We start from the raw sequence: 22,866 nt of genomic DNA, 5'->3' as shown, positions 1-22,866 counted from the left end.
CTTCCACACTTCCTTTACCAATCTTTCCTCACTCATTCTTTCCATGTGTCCAAACCATCCCAGTACTCTTTCATCAACCCTATCTCCCAGCTCCCAGCTAATAATAATTATGCCTTTGTTTTTTGGCTACCTCCCTTATAAGGGGGAAAAAAGCCTTTGGTATATGTATGTCATAATAATAACAAAATAAATTAATTAATTAATAAAAATGTACATAAACATACCAAGGGCTTTTTCCCCCTTACAAGGGAGGTAGCCAAAATCAAAGGCATAAATGCACTCCCACCCATTTCATTCCCATATACTCCTCTCCCATTCCTCACCCCTCTCTCCCTCTTTTCTTGGCTCTTCCTGGATGACAGGTCATCCCTGCATCTCACCCACTGCCCTGGGTCAGAAACAATGTAGCAAGACACAGCACATCAACAGCAAAGCCACCTCATTTAATCGGCGACATCCCCTCTTGGTCCCCTCAGGCAGAAAAAGAGAAGATGGGGGAGAAATCCCTTCGGGCTGCGTCAAAATATTTCTTACACATACTCCCTCAACCATCCCCCCTATCACCCACCCACTCCCTTCCATGTTTCACAGCATCATCAATACACAACCATTCTTCATTCACCCCTATCTTCAGTCTTCTCCTTTCTCTCCTCAGCAGACATTACCCTCTTTTCCAATGCCTGTTTTACCCCATCCATCCATCTCATCCTTGGTTGCCTCCTCATGTTCACTCTCCCCCTCTACTTTCCACACCTCTTTAACTAATCTTTCTTCACTCATTCTTTCCATGTGTCCAAACCATCCCAATACTCTTTCATCAACCCCATCTCCCAACTCCCTTTTCACCCCCACTCTCCTCCTCACTTCCTTATTTCTCATTCTATCTAGCCTAGTAACCCCTACCATACTTCTTAGGTATTTCATCTCAAACACATTTAAACTCTTCCTCTCTTATGTTCCATGTTTCTGCCCCATACAGTGTTGTCAGCACAATCTCCTCTTCACATCCATTCCCAAATAAATGAATAGATTAAAAAAAAAAAAAAAAAAAAAAAAAAAAAATGCTGTTACTGATTATTTTACATTCCATTAAGAGGTAAAATTAGACTGTATAAGGTTTATGTAATATCCCAAAGACACACAACATTCTCACTGTCCTAGCCATCACCTGCGCAACTGTTGACAAAAGTCTATGTAATACTTGAGTTGTTGATGATGGGAAGAGTTGGGCATTGCTAAGCTAGTAACCTTTTGAGGGATTTATGATGTGCAACCACCACATCAAGACTTCAGTCCTCGTATACATTAAACAACTGCATCAGCCATTCCACTATAACTACTCATCCCTTTGTCAGACACTGCACATGACAGTCATCAATCCCAGGTGCCTTGCCAGCTTTCATCTCTTTTGTTGCACTTCATAGATCTGCTTTCCTTGTAGCACTATCATTCTCCTCTCTCATCACAGCCACTTTCTTAACCACTTCCATACGGTGACGCCTACGTAGGCGTCATGAGGAGCAAGTGGGTACGCGATGATGCCGACGTCAGCGTCTTGATTATATTTATTGTAGTCGTACCTACGTAACCTCCATTCTCTCTAAACTGGCTTCATCCTATTTTCTATGGTTATCAAAATTCACAGGTGAAAGAGAACGAACGATTGAGCACTGACTTTATTCTTTATAATGCAATTATTATAACGCAACATCGCACGTCGGGCAGCCAATGCTGCCAGATGTGCGATGTGCCCCAGAGTGAAGAGGTTAACAGCTTCCACTGTCAAAGTCAAACCCTCTTTAACCTTTTCTACATTCAACAAGACCCTGAACTACTACCTATTTTCCTTTTACTACCTTCATTTCCATTAAAATCTGTCCATCCTTTTACCTTCTCCTCTCTACCTGACTTTCCTCTACTCAGTCACTTTGTTTCCATCCAAAACATCTTTCTATTCTTTTTAAAATTCTCCATCAGATATGACCCCACTTCTCTCCAATTTTCAGCAGTGACCGTTACATGTCCCAACAGTCCATGCACAAATGCTCCTCATCTTAATATACTATATACTAAATGAACCCTTTATAACACACAATATTTCAAATGACCTGGTTGACATTCAAGTAAAAAGAATTATAAGTCTAATACCATTTCAGTAAAGCATGTTCAACTTACACAGTGAAGACAGTTCCTGATACAGGTAGACATCGGAGTCCAGTTCCTACAACCACCAATCCACAACACACCAAGGTTCCTGTTCTTAAACCAAATCGTTGATTAAGCCAGCACAATGGGATGACAAAAAACACAAACATTATGGTCCCCCAGTTGGCCATCATGGCTACTGTGGATGGGTTCCAGTCAGGAAAGGCCGCCTGCACTGACTCGCTGATGGGACCCCATGTGTTCCACTGGACACACTGAAAGAACCCAAAGAGAAAACCTGACTATAAATAATGTATACAGACAAGGAATATATAAAATTTGTCACCAGATATCTAGTGAGGATTCCAATACGCCTTGATTTCTACCCATGAGCATGATCAATGACAGATACCTGCATAAGGAGGTTCTGTGAGAAAGACAACAGAGAAGGTCTTTCTTTATCTAATACACTAATATAATGCAGACACTAATCCATGATTTCTTTCTACAGATATCTATGGGAGGGCTTGGGGATGACTGCCAGCTGCTGTGGGACTATAGGTTTCCAGTCAGCAAAACTCAAGAAACAATTGACTAATAGGTCAATTGAGCCAATAGGTTTCCAGTCAGCAAAATTCAAGAAACAATTGACTAATAGGTCAATTGAGCCAATAGGTTTCCAGTCAGCAAAACTCAAGAAACAATTGACTAATAGGTCAATTGAGCCAATAGGTTTCCAGTCAGCAAAACTCAAGAAACAATTGACTAATAGGTCAATTGAGCCAATAGGTTTCCAGTCAGCAAAACTCAAGAAACAATTGACTAATAGGTCAATTGAGCCAATAAGTTTCCAGTCAGCAAAACTCAAGAAACTATTGACTAATAGGTCAATTGAGCCAATAGGTTTCCAGTCAGCAAAACTCAAGAAACAATTGACTAATAGGTCAATTGAGCCAATAGGTTTCCAGTCAGCAAAACTCAAGAAACTATTGACTAATAGGTCAATTGAGCCAATAGGTTTCCAGTCAGCAAAACTCAAGAAACAATTGACTAATAGGTCAATTGAGCCAATAAAATCATCTCTGGTGAAAAATCCTTCCAGTCATCTTTTACAAGGACTGCATCCCTTGAGATGGTAACTTGGTACTTCTACTGAAGCAATTATAGCTTTCTGTGTATAATCGCATATTTTGTTACATGATTCCATGTGTAATATTCCAATTATGACATAAGTTTAACCTCCTCATTATCAAAGGGGTCCACCACAGCAAAATAAAATCATAACACTCTATGAGGTCAATCATTAAGTAAAAAAACTGTCAAGTTCAGTAATGATTAATTTTGCTACAATTATTCAAAAAGAAAAACAAATAGCTCACCTGATGAAGCCCAATAGCAGCAAAACAGAAGAGAACCCAAAAACGTGTAGGATATGTTTTCGTGGTCACAGGTAAGTCTACGGAACACGTGTCTGATGAATCATTTTCTCTTTCGATGTGGCACTCTTGACAAGTTAGAAGCGGGGAAACATCTGTCAATTAGAAACAACATCAAACTGAATACTCGTTGCTGTAAGTGATATGAGAATATTTTATCAAGTATCTAAATGTGAGCGAGAAAGCTAGGCAAGTCTAATAGGAGTGGGGGAGGGAAGATATTGTGGAAGGAAGGTATGAAGACAAAAGAGGAGCATCAGAAGTCTGACAAGTTAAACACCATATCAGGGGAAAAAAAAAAAAAAAAAGAGCATCAGATTTTTTTTTTTTTTTTTTTGTGGGTGCCCATATGATATTTCACAAAGGGGGACAAACAGCAGCAATTTTTTACAATTTATATCATACTATCATCTGTTACATTTAGCCTTGTTTAAAGAATAATTTCTTTAAATTAGAATACTGTACACTTTCTACAAATCTTTTATATTGTAACTTGTGAATTACACAACTAGGTATTTGAACAACTTTTTACACAGATGCACACTATATATACAATTACAAGTATGCAATGTAATTAAGAATAATGCTCACCTATCAAGAATACCACTATATTGTGGTGCATATTATGAGGACGTGTCTTATACACCAAAAATTTCTCCTCTTATACTGATTTGGAAAAAGGATAATATATTTGAGCTCGGACTTTAAAGACCAAACACAATTTAATATATTGGTAAAACACATCATACATACCAGGTACAGACTGGAGATCATTGCTTGTGCTTTCAGCTCCCTCACTTCTGCAGATATTCTCATGAGTACTTTCCTCCTCCATTCTTTTAATAAATCTGAGCCTCAACTGAGGCTACTCAATAGTTCACAGATTACTGGAAATGTAAAACAATGAATCAGACAATATTGATATAAATAATGTAAGAAATGTCTACAACCATAAAAAAAATTCCCTCAATACATCAGGCATGTGAGTAGGGTCTGAAAAAAAGAAAAAAGAGGAAAGTTGTGAGGGAGTGAAGTGTCTGAGCAGGGGGGTAGGGGTGGGAGGGGGGTGGGATCCCCTTCCTACTGTAGAGAGTTTTAGCATTTTTTAGTTTCAAATAGTGTAATCTGGTGCATACTATTCAGAGAGTACTCTTTCACTCCAACTTTACCACATGCATCTTAAAAAAAAAGGTAGATTCCATAAGTAGTATTGTGACCAGAGAGCAGGTCAGTGTTTTAAATATGTGGAATTTCATGGAAATGCTGAAATTTCACATACCTTCACATGCCTGATATGTACAAAGATACTTTTCTAATAGTAAATGAGAATCAGACAAGAAACAATGGTCTCAAACTGTTCGGAAATAGATTTAATTTGGAAGTAGGTAGAAACAACTTTGCCAACCATGTAGTTAATGAATGGAATAAACTTCCTGAAGAGGCAGTGTGTAGTTCAGTTCAAAGCTTTAAGAATCATTTAGATAAACACCTAAGCGAGATATTGTAATGACTATCATTTATTCTATATTACCGATATTTGTTTATTTGTTTTGTTATCTTTGGTCATTCAGGAGGTGCTAAGATAAGAGGGAGGGTGGAGGGGTGTGGAGTATATTCAGGGATGGAATGGGTGGGAATGATTTTATGCCTTTTTCTTTTTGGCTACCCCCCTTGTAAGGGGGAAAAAGCCTTGGTATATGTATGTATGTATGTTATCTTTGGTCCACTTGTTTATTATTATTTGCTTGATTCTCATTTATTATTAGTTATATGTCAATTTATTATTATTATTTACTATTTACCTGTTTGTTTGTTACTTAACTATACCTATGCATTTGTATTTTATTTATTCTTTACGTTATTATAGTTTTTATTTATTCTTTTATTTATCATTATTATGATTTTTTGCACCGACCTAGATATGGACCAAAAGGTCTCCTGTCAGCAAGCTCCACCTTTGTAATCCTTTGTAAATTGTGAGCCATGGAAAGCAAATTTATAATATCAACTCCACTCATTTCTGAAGCACAATCAAAAGGATGTAAAATAAGTAATTGGAAAAAGACATTATATCAAAATAAAGGTTTACTATCAATCAATCAAACCACTATCCTATATATGTGCAGTTCCCTTTATATATATTACAACTACGCAGCCTGAAGGGATTTCTCCTCGTCTTCTCCTTTTCTGCATGAGGGGATGGAGAGAGGGGGTTGCCAACTTAATGAAGCAGCCTTGCTGTGGATGTGCTGTGTCTTGTGACACTGCTTCTGACCCAGGGCAGTGGACAAGATACAGGGATGACCCATCATCCAGGAGGTGCCAAGATAAGAGGGAGGGAAGATGGTGGAGGGGAGTGGAGTGTGATAGGGATGGAATGGGTGGGAGTGATTTTTATGCCTTTGTTTTTTGGCTACCTCCCTTATAAGGAGGAAAAAGCCTTTTGTATATGTATGTACAACTAAGTACAACTAAGTAAACACACACGTAGACACGCTCATCGAAGCAACACCGCTCGTCGTCGCTGTCGTCGCGCGACCAAGAAGAAGAGGATTTACGACGAAAAAGGAAAACCTGGTTTGTACTGTAGGGGTGGGGAGTGAACGTGAGTGCCCGAAATGGTATCTATGCAGTGCTAGTTAATTGTGTTAACTCGAAATTAGCAAAAATGAATGAAAACGACTCGAAAGCCAGTTGCGAATCAGAGCCATCTGGAGGCAATCCACTGAACCGCGATGTAAACAATAAACAAAGCACCACGTGTTATGACAATGATTTCTTAGGGTTTGGTAAGTACGAAAGAAAGAACTTAAGTAGATTATTAGAGATAGAGAGAGAGATGAGCAAAAATAGGACTCGGTGGGAAAATGAAATCATGGACTTAAGAAAAGAGGTCATTGGCTTAATTGATTGTTTATCTAAGACTAACCATGAAATTTCTGACCTGAAAAAAGCTAACTTGGATCTTACAAACGAAATTAAAGAAATGAAAAGAGACATAAATGAACTGAAGAATGATAATGAAAAGAAGAAAACTAATGATAATAATAGCGAAAATCTAAAGCAGGAAGTGAACAACAAATTCCAAGAATTGACACAAAAGATCGAAGAAAACTTAGGTGGGGACAGTATCCAGGAAATTAAGAAGTGGAAAGAAAATATTGAAAATAAAGAAATTGCTTTCAAAGAAATAGTCAAGCAGCAAATGCAAGATAATGCAAAAGACACAATCATTCAAGTGATTAACGAAAAAGCAAATTGGGTCAGGGACACAGTAGATAGGAAGAAATGTATTGTGGTTTATGGGCTTAAAGAAAAACAAGGATTGGCGAGGTACATGAGAGAAAAAGAAGAAAAAGAGACAGCAGTAGAAATCCTTAATGAAATTCAGGGGGGAGATAGTGATTCAGGCACAGACTTAGAAGAGACTTACAGAATTGGTCGCTATACTAAGGATAGGAATCGACCTCTAAAGATAAAACTAAGGTCACAAGTGGTAGTAGAAGACATATTTGAAAAAGTAGGTAACTTGGCAAAGAGTGAAAAATACAATAAGATATGGATAAAAAGAGAAATGAGTACTGAGGAATTAGAAAAAGAAAGGGCGCTAAGAGAAGAAGCAAAGGAAAAAAACTTGAAAAGATCGGAGACAGAATGCAAAGAATTCCAGTGGAGAGTAATAGACTTGAGATTAAGACAATGGCGCTTCAAAACGAACAAAACAAGGGAAGAAGAAACCAGGGAGAAGGAAGAAAATTAAAAGTGGCCTATACCAACATTGACGGACTAATTTCGGGACTGAACGAACTCAATGATTATCTGTTAGAAGCAAAACCAGACATAATGGGAATTGTAGAGACTAAACTAAGAGGTGAAATACCATCCACTGTTATCGGACAAGGTTTATACAACTACTGGATAAAAAACAGGGACAAGAAACAGGGAGGGGGAATCATGTTCTTGGCCAAGAAAGACCTAAAGGTGACAAAAATTGCAGAGGGCAAAGGTAATGCTGAATTGATCATGATAAAAGTCGAAGGCAAGAATATGAAAAGTAGAAAGTTTGTGGTGACTTATGTGCCTCCAAAAACAAGCGCTTGGAAAGAAATTGAACATAAAAAAATGCTAGATGACACAAGAAAATCACTCAATGAGATACTAATGGGTAAGGGTAATCTGGTAGTTATGGGGGACTTCAATTGCAAAGAAATTTGTTGGGACAGCATGACAGTGCAAGGAGGAGATGACTCGTGGGGCAATGTACTGCTAGATATGACCATGGAGTACACAATGACCCAATGGGTCCATGAAAACACAAGGTACAGAAATAATGAAGAGCCATCGAAACTAGATCTAATATTTACAACAGAGCCTGAAATAGTGCATAAAGTCCAGTATGAGACACCAATTGGAAAGAGTGACCATGTACTCATCGAAACTATACTAAAGGAAGAAATAGACATAGAGAGGAACGAAAAGCATAGGAAAGGAAGACTGAGGTACAACAAAACAGACTTTACAAAACTAAAGACATTCTTCCGGAATGCAAACTGGGAAATATTTTACAGGGAAGAAACAGCAGTGGAAGAGAAATGGAATATATTGATGGAAAACTACAATGAAGGGGTAAACAGGCATGTACCAAGACAAAAGCGAGAGAGAGAGTACATTAAATGTTGGTTCAACAAAAGATGCAGTGAGGCAAAAGACAGAAGGGACAAAGCTTGGAAAAAGTGGAGAAAAGACAAAAAACAAAGCAAATGGCAAATTTATGTTAACTATAGAAATGAGTATGTTAATGTGAGAAGAGAGGAGAAAAGGAACCATGAGAAGGATATTATAGACAAATGCAAAGAGCAACCCAAACTATTCTATCGGTATGTGAATGGTAAACTTAAAAACAAACAGGAATTGGTGAAACTATGCCAAGGAAACATAGAATACACAGAAGATTTAGAGATGGCCGAAGTCATGAACAATCACTTTAAATCTGTTTTCACCAGAGAGAAAATACCGAATTGTGACATAGACAAAAACAAGAAATCTCCCCTCATGAATGAGTTTACAGCATCACTAAAGGAAATATCAGAACATCTATCAAGGCTGGATGTCAGAAAATCACATGGCCCGGACGGTATTGCAAATTGGATTCTAAAGGAGTGCAAAGAAGAACTAACAGACAAAATACACATCTTAATAAACAGCTCACTCAAAGAAGGAAAGATACCCGAGGACTGGAAAAACGCTAACATTGTACCAATACACAAAGGAGGAAACAAAGAAGAACCCACCAACTATAGGCCAGTATCACTAACAAGCACCATTGCCAAAATTTGTGAGAAAATAATCAAGAATAGATGGGTAAAACATCTGGAAGACAATGACATATTAAACCCAAGACAATTCGGATTCAGACAAGGAAGATCATGCTCCACAAACTTAATATGCTTTTACTCAAGACTAATAGACATAGTGCAAGAAAGAAATGGATGGGCTGATTGTGCATTCCTAGACTTGCAAAAAGCCTTTGACAAAGTACCACACAGAAAACTACTAAAAAAACTGGAACACATAGGAGGAATACAGGGAAACCTACCAAAATGGATAGAGGACTTTCTGACTGGTAGAAAGATGAGAGTAGTGCTCAGAGAAAAATATTCAGACTGGAAAGAGGTGATCAGTGGAGTACCGCAAGGATCTGTGCTGGCACCAATAATGTTTGCTATCTATATGAATGACATGGATGAGGACGTGAACTGCTACATGAGCTTCTTTGCCGATGACGCCAAACTGCTAAGGAAAATAGAAACTGATGAGGACTGTGAAGCACTGCAAGAAGACCTAAATAGGGTATGGAACTGGAGTCAGAAATGGGAAGTGGACTTTAATACTAAGAAGTGTAGCATAATGGAGTTTGGAAAAAGCAAAAACAGAATATCAGGAAAATATACAATTGGAACCAAAGAAGTAAAGAAAGTAGGATCCGAAAAAGATTTGGGAGTAATTATCACGAACGACTTGTCTTATGATATACAGATTAACAAAATTGTCGGGGAGACTTACAACTTGCTAAGATCAATAAAAGTGGCGTTTACATACTTGGACGAAGACATGATGAAAAAAATATTGGTTACATTGATAAGGCCTAGATTAGAGTATGCAGCGACATTGTGGTCCCCCAGTACCAAAAAGAATATAAAGAAAATAGAAAGAATCCAAAGAGCAGCTACAAAAATGGCACCTGCACTTGCAAACCTATCATACGAAGAGAGATTGGCTAAACTGGAGTTACCGACACTGGAGCAAAGAAGAGAGAGAGGTGACCTATTGACCATCTACAGAATCATGAAAGGCACAGAGGTACTCGATAGTGAGAACTTACTTAACTGGGACAAAAGAAACACAAGAGGACATGGAAAGAAAATAAAAAAACATAGCTATAGAAGAGAACTGAAGAAAAACAGTTTTCCTCATAGAGTTTTGGACACTTGGAACAAACTGGACAATGAAATAGTATGCGCAAAAACCATTCATGAGTTTAAAAACAAACTAGACACTGCAAGATACAAAGGCGGGACAACACGAGCATAGCTCCCCTTCCCGCAAAATACAACTAGGTAAATACATACACCTTAAGAGTCCATGTGATGCCCTACTCAAAGCAAACATTTACATCATATGCAGACAAAACCTATACAGCCACCCCTATCTTCTCTACACATCAGGGATAAAGAATCACTGGTACTACTTCCACCATGAACACTGCAGCTTCCGTTAAAGGTACATATATACATATACCAAAGGCTTTTTTCCCCCTTACAAGGGAGCTAGCCAAAAACAAAGGCATAAAATCAACTCCCACCCCTGCATCTCACCCATTGCCCTGGGTCAGAGGCAATGTAGCAAGACACAGCACATCCACAGCAAGGCTGCTTCACTTAATTGGTGACCCTCCTCTCCATTCCCTCATGCAGAAGAGAAGATGGCGAGAAATCCCTTTGGGCTTCGTCAAAAATATAATTCAAACATACCCCCCCCATCCACCACCTACTCCCTTGTATGCATCTCACACAAGGTAACACAACAAAACACAGTTCTCTCACAGTAAGGTTTTACAACCAGAGTTAGTTTACCCCTGCTATTTCATCATACACCAACCTTATTCACTCAGAAAAAGATAAGCAAATCTCACAAGGCCTTCACTAGAAAACTAGGATACCATGTTTCCTATTGTTCTGTAAAAACAGAGTCAGATGTGAAATTTGTGTCAATACATTATAATATTGAGCAGTGAGACAGACAGTCCCTCCTCAACTGAAGTTCACTGCCTCAAGATACAATACCTGGTCATGTATTCCATTAGCCCACCCCTTTACAGCCTACCTGAATAAAAATCCCTTAAATGTTATGTACTATCTCACTTACCCTAACCTAACCACATTCTATAATATGTTGGATATTTCATAAGTTTCTATAATGCCAGATATATATTCAATTGTATGCCCTTCTCCCACCAAGTGTCCAAGTCTCCAGTGTGCATATCTTCAGACTTCACCCAGTCTTGGTTAAGCCAACCATTCACCAGTCCAAGCCCATCTCTGTATCCAGACATATTATATTGGAGTGGCCTGGCCTCAACAAGTGGCCAATAGTCTGAACAGACACTTTCTCCAATGTGGTATCATTAGCCTGATTAGGTCAGGTGGAACTAACTACGTGAGAATCCCGATATTGAGGTTCCACTTGTCTTGAAATACAGTTTTCAATCTTCTACAACTGCCACCAGGCGATTTTCATCAGCTGAGAAAAACCTCGTGTATTCCATGAATTAAACGGTTCAAATAACCTAAAAACGACCTAGATTATAGATATATATTAATATAAGTTTTATTCTGACTACCAGCTTGTGATTTTATTCACCTGGGGAAACATCTGGAGTGAAAGGGTTGAACCCTTATCATAGGTACTATACCGTAAGTGTAGGGTATTATGCGGCCTCATTAGATAGTTCACTAACCTTAACTGATTAGATAATAAGGAATGTTTACAAAGGAACATTGTGCCGCTCGCGCGATTTGTTATTGTTTCCGCGTTTGATATCTGGTGGTGTAATTTTCAATGTATGTCCTTGCAGTCGTTACATGGTCTACAATTAGATAGAACTTAAATTCCATAATAATGTGACAACTAAAATTTATATGCAACAATTACAAGCAACATAGTTCATGCGAAGAATACTCTTTTTGATTTTGATGGAAATATAGCAGCTTATTTCTCTCAATCATTATCTCCTTCATAAGCAAAAGAATTCATTTCAAAAGGCATTTTTATGACTCAGCTTCAAAATTACGGCATCTTTACCGACAGAATAGAAAAGAAAATTTAAATTGAGCTTTACCGCTTCATTTTATTTCCATTTGCGACAAAGGAATTTTTGACGGATAACTTATCTGAAACAATTTACCTAAATATTTAACATTTGTATATATTAGCACGCAAATAAGATACATCTCATGAAGTATAATGCAATTTTGTACAACACATGACTATACGGAGTGTGATTATGCGTCATGTCAGTTACACAATTTCGCTGGCTGATTGCAACATGGTTGACCTGAAGATTTGCAATGAATTACTTTTTCGACATGCAGAAAATTGTGTTCAATCTCAAAACACATAATATCTAGTAAGTTGTATAAAAGAATACCTCTATACTAATGTATCTTTCATTGGAATACTGAAAAATAAAATATCTATCCGGCAACTCTCTTCCATTGATCAGCTGATTGTCACTTCGCGGCAGATAAAAAATAAATAATTAATCGTACAAATATGTAATGTTTGATAAGAATATCAAAACGTTGGAATCAGAAAGGCCTTTAACTTTTTTCCTCTCGCTAATTAAACATCGGTAATCTACTTACCTAAACCTTTTGTTCATACGATAATCATGTAGCACATAACATTTTTGTTTAATTTTTTTGATTGAGGCTTTACTAACCTATTAACAAGCATTCTTTTTTCAATATGATCCTTGTGTGACACTTTTGGTGTGTCGTCTTAACCAGTTTAACAATGATTTCACATTTGCAGTTTCAACTTGTGTCCTACGACACTGTAACGTCTCACCGACTGAGGTTACGATGTTGCCTACCACTGCTACAACTCCGGGAGGTTATATAAGGTATCCTTTGTCAAACCTCACAGTATGACGTTCGCTCGATTTTTTTTTATAGTTGGATATGAGTAATTTTGAATATCCATGAGTAATCATATAGTGAAAAAGCGTTCTTACTGGCATAAAAATTGGAAATGCAAAGGAAGGAAATACAATCCTTTCGCTAGGTCCTTGCTGTCAGTAGAATAAAATCGCCTATTGGCTGATAGAATAAAAGACCAAATGATTTGTTGAGTATAATCGTCTGATGATTGTCAAATAAAAGTGATGGTGTTGCGTTCGTGTGTTCGTGCATTCGTTGTTTTTATGTAGGATTTATTTCTTGACTTCAACTGTCAACTTTATCTGGAGCTTCTTAACCCGTTACTTCTCCGCTATTTACGATGGTCTAATTTTTTTCTTACGGGCCTTGTTGTTTTTATTTATTAATTTATTTTAACTTCGTACTTCCATTTTATTAACAGGTTCTTCGTATTGTTTACTTGGAAGTTTGTTGGTAAAAAAACAGCTGAAATAACTTACTGGGTTAGCAGCTCAGAGTACACATTTGACACGGCAGCCAGATATACTATATAGGGGTAGATTTATGGTAGTTTGATTTAACGGGACTGGTAGTGTGTGTTGGAGACCTGTTTGGTTGTAGATCTAAGTTTGTGTGAATTCATCTCGGGGAATGATTAATGTATCGTGGAGGATAGTGGTAAGTAGGGTGCAGGAGTTTCTTTGTCCCCAGCTGATATCGGAAGGGGTGCAGTTACCTCTCTGCATGTGAAAAGGTGTAATAAATACAACTGAAGTTTATAGGAATAGTTCTTGGGCCCAGTGTGTCAACCCTTTAATGCTGCACCTCTTGATGGAAGTGATGGGTTTTGAAAATGTTTAAATGGACAATGTGCTGTCCATCTTGCAGGACCACAACAAGCAGGTGCCCATCATTTGTTCCTGTTCTAAGAATTTTCTTAGATTATTTTAATTCTATGATAGGTTACATTTCTGTCTCGTTTCACTATCTTGGGATGTGCTTTCATATCAATTAGTACAACCATCTTTATCTAAAATTTCTTCAAATATAGGTTTGGATATTTTTTCATCTCTTAATTTATTATTCCTTTCCTTCTTTTGACTGGAGGCCTACAGTCCAACAGTCATAGTAATGGTCCTTGGGTTTTCCTGGGAAGAAATACTGGACTGTTGTCTGTATTTTATTCATGTGGGTACATTCTGTGTAACCATTTGGTAGATGGAGGAGGATGTAAAAAGTAGTTTCAAGTTGTCAGTTCATGTATGAAAAAGAGGAAAGATTAATTATTAATTAAAGTTGATAGAACTTGGGCCTAGCCTATTAATTATTAAAGTTTATAGAACTTGGGCCTAGCCTATTAATTATTAAAGTTGATAGAACTTGGGCCTAGCCTGTAGACTGAGTGACAGGTTCTTAAGATTGCACATCTAAACAGAGGTGAGAGTGTTGATGTACGTTGATGGCAAGTAGTAGGGAGATGATTTTTTTTCCAACACATGTCTTGTGGGACTACCACAATTAGGTACCCATTGTTAATCTCTCTTGTCACAATTACAGTGAGAAATCAGATACATTTTATACTGATAAAATTTTTATTTACAATCACCTCTATGGAATACAAGATACTCAGTATCTAAAGAAAAACAGTACATATAATTATGTATTGTCTGTAATCATAGCTTTTTGTGTATAAAAATGAAAATAAACCATAACAATGACAATGTTACACATCTTCTGTACCATTACTGATTAATCATACAGTATATCATTCAGTTTCTACAATCAGCTTTGGCTATACTGGTATATTTGTCAACAACTTAAACAAAACTTATACAAATATTCAATTCATTTCAACCTATCAATTTCACAGGCATTTCCTTTATTTTAGAAGTAGAATGCTATTCAATTGCCAACAAAACAAAACGTGTTCATTTTTTCAGATTCTTGGAGTTGTCTGAAAATAAAATGTTACAAAACTTTGTACACACAGATATAGGAACATGAAAGAAAACACAAGACACAGAGAGCCTTCACGAAATGATTAATACACCACTTGACTGGCTTTAGCTTGTCATAACACCAACTCTTGTGAAAGATGTAAATTTGAACAGGTTGAATGGTGTTATTTACCTCATAAACACTCATCTGAAGTCCTGGGCTTCTGTTTCTTCATCTTTCCGTTTATAAAAAGCCGGTAGGGTGTACACTGCTTTATATGTTGATCTTGCTCATGCTTTGCAATGTCTAATTTTGAATGCATTTTGTAATACTACTTTTCTGATATGACAGGAAATACAAAATACAGGGTACAAACAATGAGTCAAAATTAGCCAATGTGCAAAATGTGTACACTGTGTGTGTGTGTGTGTGTGTGTGTGTGTGTGTGTGTGTGTGATTCACCATGGTTCACCATGGTCTTGGATTATGTGTTGGACTCACAATCAACAGCTATTTCCCTCCCGGAAGAGAGCTCTGAGCTCATATATGACCGATCTATGGGTAATGCTGTGACCTTACATACACACACAATTCCCAGCCCACATGAGTTGGAGTAACGACTCAGTGCAGCAATACTAAAATTATTTCAGCCCTGGGCGGGATTTGAACCTGGACCAACATAGTGGCAGCTGGGAACTCTACCAACTGTGCCATCAAGTTGTGTGTGTATGCGTGTGTGTCAGAGTTTGGGAAGGCATGCGAGAAGAAAGCTGAAAGTAAATTTGAGCAAAAGTAAGGTGATGATGTGCAAGAGAAAAGGACAGCAGTAAGTTGGAGGTGTGTTTAAAAGGCTGGAGAAAATGGAAAGCTTAAAGTATTTTGGATCACATGTTGCAGGTAGTGGAGGTGATTTATGTATCAAGAGAAGCAAAGAATAGTTTTGTGGGGAGGGGGTAAGGAGTGTTTTGAGAAATAGATATCTGGAAATAAACACAAAGAGAAGACTGTGCAAAGGGGTAATTGTGCCCATGACACTGTATGGAGCAGAGACATGACATTTAAATGAAGAAGAATACAAAGTCCTCTGTAAGGGGCACTGTCCTAGCCTCCTGATAGGGGGGGGGGGGTTTGTGATGTTAAACCACATCTTCATCACAAAGAAAGAGCTTAAATATGTTTGAGATGAAGGTTCTAAGAAGTATGGTGTGGGTTACAAGGAGGGATAGTGTGAGGAATGCAGGGGTGGGGGTGACAGAGAGCTGGCAGATGGAGATGATCAAAGAACACTGGGATGGTTTGGACACAGAATGAGTGAAGTAAGACTAATAAAAAGAATGTGGAAGGCAGAGGTGGATGGAGTAAACTCGAGAGGAAGACTGAAAATGAGATGGATGGACAGGGTGAACGGGTAATTAAATGTAAGGGGAATGTCTGTTGAGCAGAGAAGGGAGAGTGCAAGAGATAGGTGTGAGTGGAGAGTGGTTAGAATGGAGGAATTTATTTGGCCAAAAGGGATTTCTTCTTGTCTGCTCTGTAAATTCATGAGAGGATGAGGGGAAGATGGGTTGCCATGCAATGAACCAGTGGAAGTAAACTATCTCTTGCTGTGGAGGTACTGTGTCTTGCTGCACTACCTCTGACCCAAGCAGTGGACAGGGACAGCTAAGATGGGACAACAAACAAGTTTATGGATGATTGGCTACCCCCTTATAAGAGGGAAGGGCTTTTGGTATATGTATGTGTATAAATATAAAATTGATTCATGCAGATTCACAACAAGGATACAATTTGGCAAGATTACTTTTAATATCCCTGTAAATACAAAAAAAAAAAAAAAAAAAAAAAAAATTAAGATATCTTACACATGCATCCATCTAAGAATTAAGCACCTTGAGTAAGCTCATTACTATCTTCTGCAAAAACTATCAACCTCAGTTTATTCTAATTACTGTACATATCTGCCACCTGATTAACCCCTACTGCTTTCATCCTCTATTGAGTATTTGTGGATTGGAAAAGTCATTATTCTTTATGCTAACATCGCTTGCTAACAAGTCATTTGGTGTAAATGACACCTATGAAATTATGTAATCAAAAACCTAACATGTAATCCTGGATGAATTACTAACATAACAGAACTGACCTAGCAATGTCTCAAATGCAACCTCCAGGCAGAAGTCAGAACGCCTTGTACTAGTCTTAGACTTGCCCTTTCCAGACTGCAACATGAAACCTCTTCACTGAGTGACTTGTGGGTAGAAACAGGGGCTGTGGCCAGTATCCTGGGAGCCACGGGTCGCCTGCAAAATAAAACAAAGGTAACATGATTTGATTGATAAGAGAACCATAACATAAATAAGAGTACATTCGCCATTTGACCACACTTTGCTTTCAATAACTGTATGTATATACCAATGGTCTTCCTCCACTTGTAATAAGAGGGGTGGCTGAACCAAAGCATATCTTGACTCTTTGTGGAAGAAAAACGGAGACAGAGGAATCCCCAGTTTCCTCTCTCTACCCCATTTAGTCGCCATTTACGACAAAGATGGAATTAAACAACAACAACAACAACAAAAAGAAATTCAGATAACTTAAGCATTACAAGAACTTCATCACAAACAACAGGTTAATTATGAAATCTGTATGTACTGTACATGTACATAACAATCATTTATACAGATTCTCAACAGCTGCCTAAAGTTACCTTAATTTATGAAGGCAAACACATGTGTAACTTACACAATAAAACAATCTCCCTATAAAAATTATGAAACAAGTGACTTAACTGTAAGTTTTATGAGACACTAATCACATCTTTGGCACTTGAAAAAATATATATATATACCTATCATTACAGTCATTTATGCACACTATTCTTGGGATAACTAAGTTAAATAGTTAATATCACTTGTTAAAGCACATCAGTAAATAAGAAATGCAACTTTAACATATGGCATTGATGACAATAATGTTATCACACAATCTGGAATTGGATTTCACACTCCTTATCCTTTTGTATTTTTTTCACTTGCGACACACAAACTTCACTTCTCCCAAAGTTGAGATGTTCTTCTTAAGAGAATCATTTCATAGAAAAAAAATTGCTATTCCTTTAAATATTTTTCATCTTATGCAAATTTTGTTACAAGCTTGCATAGTCCTTCATTAGTTGATTCTTTAGCTCGTTCTCTCAGGTGGGTTTTGCTTTGTACCTGTGTGGAAAAGAGAATATGTCCAAATGAAAATTCACTACAATAATTTGTTACACAGTTCCTTATTCATCATCAGTTTTGAAAACCTATCTATTTATATACCAAGAGCCTTTTCCCCCTTATAAGGGGGGTAGCCAAGTCAGCATGGCCTATTCCCACCCATTCCACTCTCTTCCGCCAACCTTTCCACCCCTCCCATCTCAGCTCCTCATGGATAACGGGTCATCCCTGCATCCGCCAATTGCCCAGAAGGGTCAAATGCAATGCAACAAGACACAGCACATCCACAGGAAGGCCGCTTCACTTAATCGATGACTGCTCTCTCCACCCCCTCATGCAGAAAAAGAGAAGACAAGGAGAAATCCCTTTCAGCTGCATCAAAATATTATTCACACATTAGTACCCCCTACCCCCAATCTCCCCATCACCCCCTTCTTTGTATAACAGTATCATTCATACACATTCTCCATTCAACCCTATCTCCTGCCTTCTCCCTCCCTTGCTCAACAGACATTCCCCTCCTGCTCAGGCACCTCTTTCACCCTATCCTTCCATCTCATCCTTGGTCATCCCCTCAAGTTCACTCCCTCCACTTCTGCCTTCCAAACCTCTTATCAATCTCTTATCACTCATTTTTTCCATATGTCCAAACCATCACAATAATCTTTCATCAGCCCTATCTGTCATCATCTTTTCTACTCCCGCTCTCCTCCTTACCTCCTCGTTTCTCACTCTATCCAACCCAGTGACCCCTACCACGCTTCTCAGACATTTCATATGAACATAAGAATGAAGGAGACTGCAAGAAACCATAAGGCCTATACTAGACAGTTCCATGTCCATTACCACCTGTCATCCACATCCATAAAGTTGTCTTACCATTTCTTAACCACTTCCATACGGTGACGCCTACGTAGGCGGCATGAGGAGCTAGTGGGTACTCAATGATGCCGACATCGCCATCTTGATTATATTTATTGTAGTCGTACCTATGTAACTTTCATTCTCTCTAAACTGGCTTCATCATATTTTCTATGGTTATCAAAATACACAGGTGAAAGAGAACGACTTTATCTGACTTTATCTTTTATCATGCAATTATTATGACGCAACATCGCACGTCGGGCAGCTAATGCTGCCAGACGTGCGATGTGCCCCGGAGTGAAGAGGTTAAAACAACTGATAGTTTCAGCGCTCACTACATCGTTACTAAGTCTATTCCATTCATTGACGACCCTATTAGTAAACAAATTCAATTCTTGTCTATTTCCTTCTTAAATCTAAAATTGTCTAGTTTAAATCCATTACTGCAAGTCCTGCCCTATTGTCTTAATATGATGACCTTGTTTGTCACCCTTGTTAAAGCCTTTGATCCACTTAAACACCTTTATTAGATTATCCTGCACTCTATGCCTTTCCAGAGAGTGTAAGTTAAAGTGCCTAAGCCTCTCTTCATAAGATATATTTCTGAACCCATGTATCACTTTGGTCATTCTCCTCTGTACTGATTCTGCCTCTCTTAAATTCCAAGTCTCTGTTCCATACAGTGCCATCAGTTTAATCACCCCTTCATACATTCTCCTATTTGCATTCATTCATAGTTGCCTATTTCTCATAACACTTTTTAATCCCTCAAGGCATTTATTTGCTTCTCTCAATCTACAATTTACCTCCACCTCTACTCCTCCCTTTCCTGCCACATCTAACCCCAAATACCTAAATTTATCCACTTTCTCCAGTCTATTTCCTTTACGACTTCCAACTCACTGCCACCCTCTACCCTTCTAATCTCATTACCTTACTTTTACCTGCATTTACCTTCAACTTTATCTTATCGCATATCTTCCTAAACTCTGTCACTAAGTCCCTTATTAACCACTTCCATACGGTGACGCCTACGTAGGCATCATGAGAAGTTAGTGGGTATGCGATGATGCCGACGTTGGCATCTTGATTATATTTATTGTAGTCGTACCTGCGTGACCTCATTCTCTCTAAACTGGCTTCATCATATTTTCTATGGTTATCAAAATTCACGGGTGAAAGAGAATGAGCGATTGAGCAGTGACTTTATCTTTTATAATGCAATTATTATGACGCAACATTGCACATCGGGCAGCTAATGCTGCCAGACGTGCGATGTGCCCCGGAGTGAAGAGGTTAATCCTTCCTCTGATCCTTCAACAAGCACCATGTCATCAGCAAAAAACAACTGGCTCACCTCCCACTTTTCTCCATTTTCTTTAACAATTTCCAGTCCCCTGCCCATTACCCTTGCCTTTACCTCACACACCACCCCATCCATGTACACATTGAACAGCCATGGTGACATAAAACATCCCTGACACATGCCCACCTTTACCTCAAACCACTTGCTCTCTCCATTTCCCATTTTAACACAGGCTCCTGCTACTCTCATAAAAACTCTTGACTGCTCTAAAAGCTTTCCCCTAATCCCATATATCTGCAAAACCTCACACAATGCCTTCCTATCTACCATGTCATAACCCTTTTCCAAATACATAAAGGCCCAAGAAACATCCTTACCTTTTCCTAAAGCTTTCTCACATACTTGCATTACCACAAAAATCTGATCCATGCAACCCCTACCTTTCCTAAACCCACACTATACCTCACCAATTACTCCCTCTATACTTCTCCTAATCCTCTCAATTAAAACCCCCCCATAATCTTCCCAACTACACTTAACAAACTGATCCCTCTGAAACTACTACACTCACATTTGTCCCTTTTTTCCTTGTAAAGTGGAACTATAGAGGCATTTCTCCAGTCTTTAGGCAATCTACTCTCCCTTAGATATGCATTAAACAACCTCACTGGCCAGTCCACTATTACTGTACTTTGTTTCTTCACTCTGCATGACACCCATCTAACCCAGGTGCCCCACCTGTTCTCATCATTTCCAGACCTTGCACTAATTATGATTATCACAATATATCACCTTCATTTGTTTCTGATACAAAAATAATTAAGAGGGAAAAAAAGTAATTTTAAAATCATAAAAGATTACTGTACACAATATCTTAGTGATAAGTAGAAGCAATGTTTATGAAATGTGTGATCATTAATATATAGTGCTGTAATATGAGCAATTACAGGAGGAGTGGAGGATTCAAAAAGAAAATGTAATCAATGGATGTTGAGGTCTATGACTAGAGTGTGGTGGTGAGACAAAGTGTCCAGTGAGGTGGATAAGAAAAGTATTTTGAAGGAGATATTGGGAAAAATGAGACAGATAAGGTTGCAATGGTTTGGATACATGGAGAGCTGACTGCTTCCACATGCACTTGGCACACACTGCTAATTCCACACTTGTGGAAATACAATATCAATGGCAAAACTGTGGCTGTGGTAGTGTCCAGGCAATGCTGCAGTAAAGGGGTGACCCTTCATCCACAAGGTACTAAGGTGGGAGGGGAAACAAATGAGTTTTGAATGGACACGGAATGGATGCAAGGTGAGTGTATGTTTTGACTTGACTACCCTCCTTATATAGGGAAAAAGGCTCTTTGATATGTACACATACATATGAACATACAAGGAACTTGTTGTCTGCAGTGGTATTCTGGCAGGCAAGGCTGATGAGATGGAGCACCAGGTCTTGCATGCTGTCCTCGTTCAGATCTGCACAGTTCGTCACACACCAAAGCAAGTGCAGGGCTACCGTTACCATACGCCCTCCTTGGCCACTGGCCTCCAGAGTCTGTTTGGGTAAATATACATTACTAAAGAAACTTTTTCATTTGTGAGATATGACTTTATGGCTGAAGTGTAACTGAACCTTTGACCAATCAATCCATCTGTTAGTCATAACCTCTCCTGCAAGGGACCCATGGCTTCAAATCATCCCTTCAACCAAGTGACCTACTTCCTGAATTCTATTCTGGCTATATTCATATGATTTCATTCACCTGAAGGGTAGTTCAAGAATTGAGTTATAACTACCAGGACTAATCCTTTTGATCGAGGGTCACAGTCTCTACTGTTCTGGTTAATGTTCAACTGGAGGGCGAGTTTCTATGTAGTTGACAACTTTTTCTTCCAGATTACTTTCCTTACCACAATTTGGGTTTACATTTCTCTGATTTCTTTACATTTATATAAGAATTTCTCTTGGGCCTATTCCCCTTCAATAGATTCTATAGATACTTCTATATGCTGATACTGGTACATCCATTTTAACTGCACAAACCTGAATGTGATGAAGAACATCCTGCAGAAGACCTGATGCCAATTGTTGAGCTTCTTCGGCAAGTCTTGGATCACCTCCATACATTGCATCATTACCTTCAACTGCAACATAAATCAAATGAAGTAAACAGACTTCTCCACATATCAAAAGAGTACATTTCAATTAACATCTCAGAGCTTTTTTTGGTCTTGAAGAAGGCCTATGATGAGGCTGACAGAAAGGTATTATGGAATGTGTGGTGAAGGTACAAGATGGGGATTGTGGAAGACAGTCCACAGTTGTTATGAGTGGAGAAGAACTGTGTCTTGCTGCATTGCTTCTGACCTAGGCTGGGCAGGAGACAGGGATGACCCTTCATCCATGAGGAGCTAAAATGAGAGGGAAACAAGGGTGGTGGATGAGAGTGAGTGCATACTTTTGTCTTGGCTACTTCTCTTAAGAGGAGAAGAAGCCCTTGGTATATAAACAGTTAGATAGTAGAGCTTGTGTGAAGGCAAAGGAATGGAGAATATGAATAATTTGAGGTGAAAGTGAGGCTGGGCAAGGGTTGTGTAATGTCACCATGGTTGTTCAACATTTACATGGATGGGGTGGTAGTGCAGGAGGTAAATGTGTGAGTGATGGGCAGGTGTTTGGAACTTGTGAGAGAGTGTGTGTGTGTGTGGGGGGTTAAACTAGTTATTGTTTGGGGATGATACTAGGCTAATACCTGACTCGCC

At 38.5% G+C, this 22,866-nt stretch overlaps 3 protein-coding genes across 14 annotated transcripts in view; 1 reads left to right on the top strand and 2 right to left on the bottom strand.

Annotated features, from left to right (window-relative positions):
• LOC143040609 (solute carrier family 49 member 4-like) overlaps window positions 1-12,725 on the bottom strand; it is a 34,560-nt gene extending 21,835 nt beyond the window's left edge. The window contains exons 1-5 of one of the 8 annotated variants that reach the window (XM_076211747.1): window positions 11,502-11,575; window positions 5,497-5,601; window positions 4,335-4,468; window positions 3,525-3,676; window positions 2,176-2,420 (exon numbers count right to left, since the gene is read on the bottom strand). In XM_076211747.1, the coding sequence (XP_076067862.1) occupies window positions 2,176-2,420; window positions 3,525-3,676; window positions 4,335-4,416 (479 nt within the window). In that variant the 5' untranslated portion in view covers window positions 4,417-4,468; window positions 5,497-5,601; window positions 11,502-11,575. Of the gene's footprint in view, window positions 1-2,175; window positions 2,421-3,524; window positions 3,677-4,334; window positions 4,469-5,496; window positions 5,602-10,739; window positions 10,761-11,501; window positions 11,742-12,505; window positions 12,528-12,582 lie in introns of those variants that run through there. The other 7 variants (XM_076211745.1, XM_076211743.1, XM_076211750.1 and 4 more) reach the window with 7 other exon arrangements.
• LOC143040612 (uncharacterized) overlaps window positions 12,683-22,866 on the top strand; it is a 65,095-nt gene continuing 54,911 nt past the window's right edge. The window contains exon 1 of the mRNA XM_076211757.1: window positions 12,683-12,765. The gene's annotated coding sequence lies outside the window, so the exon portion shown is untranslated. The remainder of the gene's footprint in view (window positions 12,766-22,866) is intronic.
• Window positions 14,346-22,866, bottom strand: part of LOC143040607 (VPS35 endosomal protein-sorting factor-like) — a 74,728-nt gene continuing 66,207 nt past the window's right edge. For 2 of the 5 annotated variants that reach the window (XM_076211738.1, XM_076211741.1), the window contains exons 20-22: window positions 22,148-22,248; window positions 21,482-21,658; window positions 14,346-17,934 (exon numbers count right to left, since the gene is read on the bottom strand). In XM_076211738.1, the coding sequence (XP_076067853.1) occupies window positions 17,851-17,934; window positions 21,482-21,658; window positions 22,148-22,248 (362 nt within the window). In that variant the 3' untranslated portion in view covers window positions 14,346-17,850. The remainder of the gene's footprint in view (window positions 17,935-21,481; window positions 21,659-22,147; window positions 22,249-22,866) is intronic. The other 3 variants (XM_076211740.1, XM_076211742.1, XM_076211739.1) reach the window with 2 other exon arrangements.

Source organism: Oratosquilla oratoria, chromosome 29 (genome assembly GCF_046742065.1).
Source record: "Oratosquilla oratoria isolate Oo_2021 chromosome 29, ASM4674206v1, whole genome shotgun sequence".
NCBI lineage: Eukaryota > Metazoa > Arthropoda > Malacostraca > Stomatopoda > Squillidae > Oratosquilla > Oratosquilla oratoria.
The sequence above is the reverse complement of the archived record's forward strand: the minus strand, read 5'-3'. Positions and strand labels throughout refer to the sequence as shown.